The following is a 4,809-nucleotide window of genomic DNA, read 5'->3' as shown; positions in this document are numbered from 1 at the left end:
TTGATTCTTTTTTGCTTCCTTTACCTTTGCTTGAAACTTTCTGAAAGTTTTCAGTGTCCTTTGCTTTTAGTTTACTTTTGTCTTCTTCATTACTGAGAGGGCAGTCTCTGATAAAGTGACCATGTTCGTGGCATTTACAACATCTGAATGGAATATGCTCATAGTCCACCGTTTTCACCCATTCCTCATCAAAGACTTCCGAGATAACATCGTCTGGAAGAGCTCCCGAAAGGTCCATCTCCACACAAATCCTTGCATAGGATGTATATTTACCCCTTCTGGTGGCTTCTGAGGCTTTGATAAAACGACCTAGTTTGTTTCCTATAGCCACAAGTGATTCATTTTGCCAATAATCCAGGGGAAGCAAAAAAAGCCTTACCCAAACAGGAACTAAGGTGAAGGTCTCCCTCTCTAGAACAAAGTTCATCCTCCAAGGCCGCATATAGAGGCCTACTGCTGCGAAAACGTAGGGCCCTCCTTCGAATATTCTATCCTTGTCTTCAATGTTTGTAAAAACCACTGTGAAGAAACCCTTAGACCCAAGGTGAAGATCGATGCTGCCCTTAGGTTTCCATTGGTATTTGATCCAGGTTTGCAAAGATTTCTCAATGGGCCATACACCCATGAATTTGCATATGATGGCGTTCGTTTCCATATGTTCCCTGTGCTCCTGCAGTGCCGGATTATTTAAAACTACTCGTGGAGTGATGTTCGGTCTGGGTCTACACGGTCCCTTTTGATTGACGTCCTCTTTTTTGCCTCCTTGGTTTTTTTCTTCTTCCTTCATGTCCTTAGTATTGCCCTTTTCCTTTGACTCTGCCCCATCTGTCTCCTTCTCCTTACTTATGTTTTCTTCTCCCCCTATACCTCTGACATTACTCAGATGGGTCTTGTCTCTACCGGCAATAGCTTCTTTGTAGGAGGGAGTGGAGCTCCCTCCTCTGCGGGCCGCCATTAGGGTCACAGACTACGTGTTTTAGAGCTCTGCGCACTTTTCCATCTCCCACCTCCTCCGTAACTCATCTTCAAGGTCAAATGATTCGGAAATCCTTTCTCTCTGGTCCCGTTTGGAGTACTTTCAATAAGGAGTCAACTTGCATGTTAAATTCCTAGTATAGATGGAATAAAAACATGTTTCTATAAATTTAGTATATAGAAACATGTAATATATTTCATTCTTTAAATCTCTTCGAATAGTGGACTTGGAACATCATTCCATTCTATATTTTTCCACAAGTTTAAGTTATGATAATAAGAGAATCACCAAAAGTTACTAAATTTAGAACTTATTCCTTTGAAGTTAAATATATGAATAATTTTAGTGTTATAAGAACCAAACAAAAAAATTAGAATAGCTCCCTAATCTTATTTTGAACCAAATAAAATGACTTCTCAATCCCTTTTTAATGATAATGAAATGAGTATAAAATAAGAAAGTGGTTCCCTTGCTTCGTAGCCAAGAAGGTCTCTTTCGATGGCTACATTGGAATAACCCCATTCCCTTGACTTTTTAATGGGCGAGTGGATGAGTTTCATTTATTGCATCATTTAAAGTTTGACTTTGTAACTAGCAAGAAGTATCTTTACATTGGGAATCATATTGAAAGTATAGAAAACATTAGGTAGTGGGCTCATTTTAGCATCATCTCATTCTCACTATAAAGGCTTTCATTTCTTTGTACAATCTACATAGTATAAATATAAAATATCAGCATATGAACTATTCTTTCCTTCCATCTTTATATGAAACACTCACACACACACACACACATATATATATATATATTCTTCAAAAAATTTTACTATATTTATTATATTTAACTTTTAAGTAGACACACCAAAAATATCCTCCAAAAAACTTTTGATGGTTAGGATAAAACTACAACCACTGCTATGCTATTAATAATTTAATACTTGTGGTCCGAAAATCTTAAAAAAAAGACATAAAAGCCCACTATTTCACCGGTGTAACCCAAAGAAGGGTGGGTATACGACCTTTTTTTAACCATACATCATTCCTAAGTGTTTGTAAAAAATATATATTTTAGAAATATTTTTATCATTTTTATTCTATTAAACTTTTAAGTAGACCCAATAAAGAATCACAAAAAAGCTATGCTATTCACGATGCTATGCTATTCAAAATTTAATATTGTACACTTCGTCCCAAAGCCTTACCCACCATACCCAGGGAAAGGAAGGGAAGGGAAAGACCTTAGCCACCATAACCCCAAGGAAGGGAAGCGAAAAGCCTTAGCCACCATAAGCCCACGGGAAAGGAAGGGAAGGGAAAGACCTTAGCCACCATAACCCACGGGAAAGGAAGGGAAAAGCCTTAGCCAACATAACCCCACGAAAAGTACCTGCCAAAAATATATTTCTATCATCTTTATCATATTAAACTTTCTTTTAAGTGGACCCACCAAAAAAATCCTCAAAGTATTCCGTAAAGCTACACCAATCCTATGATATTCACGATTTAATACTTGACACGTCGGCCCCAAGCATTAGAGAGACGTAGAGAGAGAGAGGGGAGCGTATTAAAACATGATCCCAAGGCAAAGGCGAAAGTGAAAACTATGAGCAAAGTTGGAAGGTCAGTCTAATACTTGGCGTGGCGAGAAGAGAAGAGAAGGCGACTGTTGTTACTGTTTTCTAATTTCAGAGTGAAGAGAAGGCGACTGTTGTTACTCTTTTCTAATTTCAGAGTGAGTGCCATGGATCGTTATGCTATTGTTGAGGAGTTGGGAAAAGGAAGTCACGGAACCGTTTGGAAGGCAGTGGATAAGGTTACGGGCGAATTTTGGGCCATCAAGAGACTCAACGGAAACTTCTCTAGATATGAGGATTGCGCAGAGGTGAATTGTTTAGCGGATTTGAGGTTTCATCCCAACATACTTTACCTGCATGATGTCATATTGGAGGGCACCACGTTGTACGTGGTGCTTGAGCTGATGGACTGCGATCTGTCAGAACTCCAGAGGAGAGGGAGAGGTCGTTCGTTCTCCGAGGACGAGGTGCGAAGCTTTTGCTTCCAGATTTTGAAAGGGCTTCAAGGCATGTCTTATGAAAGATATTGTCACAGGGACCTGAAACCACAGAATTTATTAGTGAGGGGAGGTACGTCTATTAAAATTGCTGATTTCGGGCTGGCTACTAGAATATGGAAGAATAAGCCACTGGAATCATATGTTGGGACACGACCATATCGAGCACCCGAACTTTTGCTCGGATCCACTGAATATGGTTTGTCCAATGACATTTGGGCAATGGGCGTTATCATGGCGGAGCTGTTCACTGGTTATCCAATATTTACAGGCTCTAACGCGCTACATCAGCTGCATAGCATTTGCTCTGTCATTGGTTCTCCTGATACCCAAATTTGGCGTGAGGGGTTACTGCTTGCCGACTTAAACGGTTACAGCTTTCCAGAAGAGTTTCGGAATGTTGATTCCACCAAACAATTGTCATCTCTTCTACCGACAGCAAGTGCCCTGGCAATTGATCTCATAAACAGTTTGTTGTCGTGGGATCGGAAGAGAAGGCCCAAACCTAAGGAAGCACTGCAGCATCCATTTTTCTACGCCTCCTCCTGTCTATTCCAACATATGTCTCTCTTGCCAAATCACGAGAATCCTGTTGGTGATACAGTTCTGTCATCTGATGTAGAAGGGAGAAGTTGCAATTGTTATTCTTATTTTGTTGAACAGGTTACATTTACAGAAGAAGGTACATTGCAGATTAATCCAATTGTTGCAGCAGTAGGAGTGCAGCAACAGATACCATTTGAATATGCCAATCACGACGGTGGCAACAACAGAGCAATTCCAACCTATTCCTCCTCCTCCTGTTACGACATGAAATTCCAACCTATTCCTCTCTTGCCAAATCATGAGAATCCTATTGGTCATGTGTCATCTGATTTAAAAGGGAGAAGTTGCAGCAATTCTTTTTCTTATTTTGTTGAACAGGTTGGATTTACAGGAGAAGGTACATTGCAGAATAATCCATTAAGGGCTGCAGGCGGAGTGGAGCAACCGATAGCATTTGAATATGCCAATCACGACGACGGTGGCAACAACAGACCAACAGTGGACATGTTTAGGTCGAGTTATTCAATTTGGCAAAAGAATAGTTACCTGGGCTCATATCAAATTCCCGCCTCTTCTTCACCTCAAAATCTGCCATCACGCCCATTTCCGGGTATGGGCCCGAAGCTCATTGTAAACCCTCCCGATAATGGTAATCACGAAGATGCGAACAACCCCCGATCAGTGGACCACTTGAGGTTAAATTCTGAACATTCAATTGGGCAACAGTGTAATTATGTGGGGTCATATGGAATTCCTGCATCTGTGTCAATAGAAAATCTGCCAGCATACCCGTTTCCAGGTATGGGGCCGAAGCTGTTTAATCGACGAAGAATGCCAGTTAATGATGATAAGATAACCTAATCCTCAATTAGGGTGTGGTGATGAGAGGACGGTAGTAATGCATCGACTATTCAAATCTGTCAAACGTGTCGTCGAATCAACACTCGAATCGGCCCGGAAACCTTCCGTTAAGAAAGATGAGCTCTCAAATTGTATGAGCTCCCAAGATGGGATATCTTCATTGCGATTGTGCTTTCGGGCACCCCATCCTGTCCGCAAACGGGCCATAAATGAATTTGTCCTTATAATTCCTTAAAATGTAAACATTGCATTGTTGTTCAAATGTTAGATTTCAATAATAATTTGATTAAATAATTTATATACAAAATGATCCTTGTTTGTTAGGAACAATACTTGTTTGTTGAGAACCATATAT

General features: G+C 40.3%; 1 protein-coding gene across 1 annotated transcript; it reads left to right on the top strand.

The window, feature by feature from the left end:
• Nucleotides 1–2,717: 2,717 nt before the first annotated feature.
• On the top strand, nt 2,718–4,454 carry LOC149138994 (uncharacterized). The gene has a single exon (XM_089450548.1). The coding sequence runs from the start codon at nt 2,718–2,720 to the stop codon at nt 4,452–4,454; it is 1,737 nt and encodes a 578-aa protein (XP_089306674.1).
• The last annotated feature ends 355 nt before the right edge of the window (nt 4,455–4,809 follow it).

Source organism: Pinus tabuliformis, chromosome X, assembly GCF_031772625.1.
Source record: "Pinus tabuliformis cultivar Carrire ecotype Pingquan chromosome X, CPIR1, whole genome shotgun sequence".
In the NCBI taxonomy this organism is placed as follows: Eukaryota; Viridiplantae; Streptophyta; class Pinopsida; order Pinales; family Pinaceae; genus Pinus; species Pinus tabuliformis.
The sequence above is the reverse complement of the archived record's forward strand: the minus strand, read 5'-3'. Positions and strand labels throughout refer to the sequence as shown.

Coding starts and splice junctions, on each gene's coding strand:
- LOC149138994 (XM_089450548.1), top strand. CDS start 2,718: ATGGATCGTTATGCTATTGTTGAGGAGTTGGGAAAAGGAAGTCACGGA.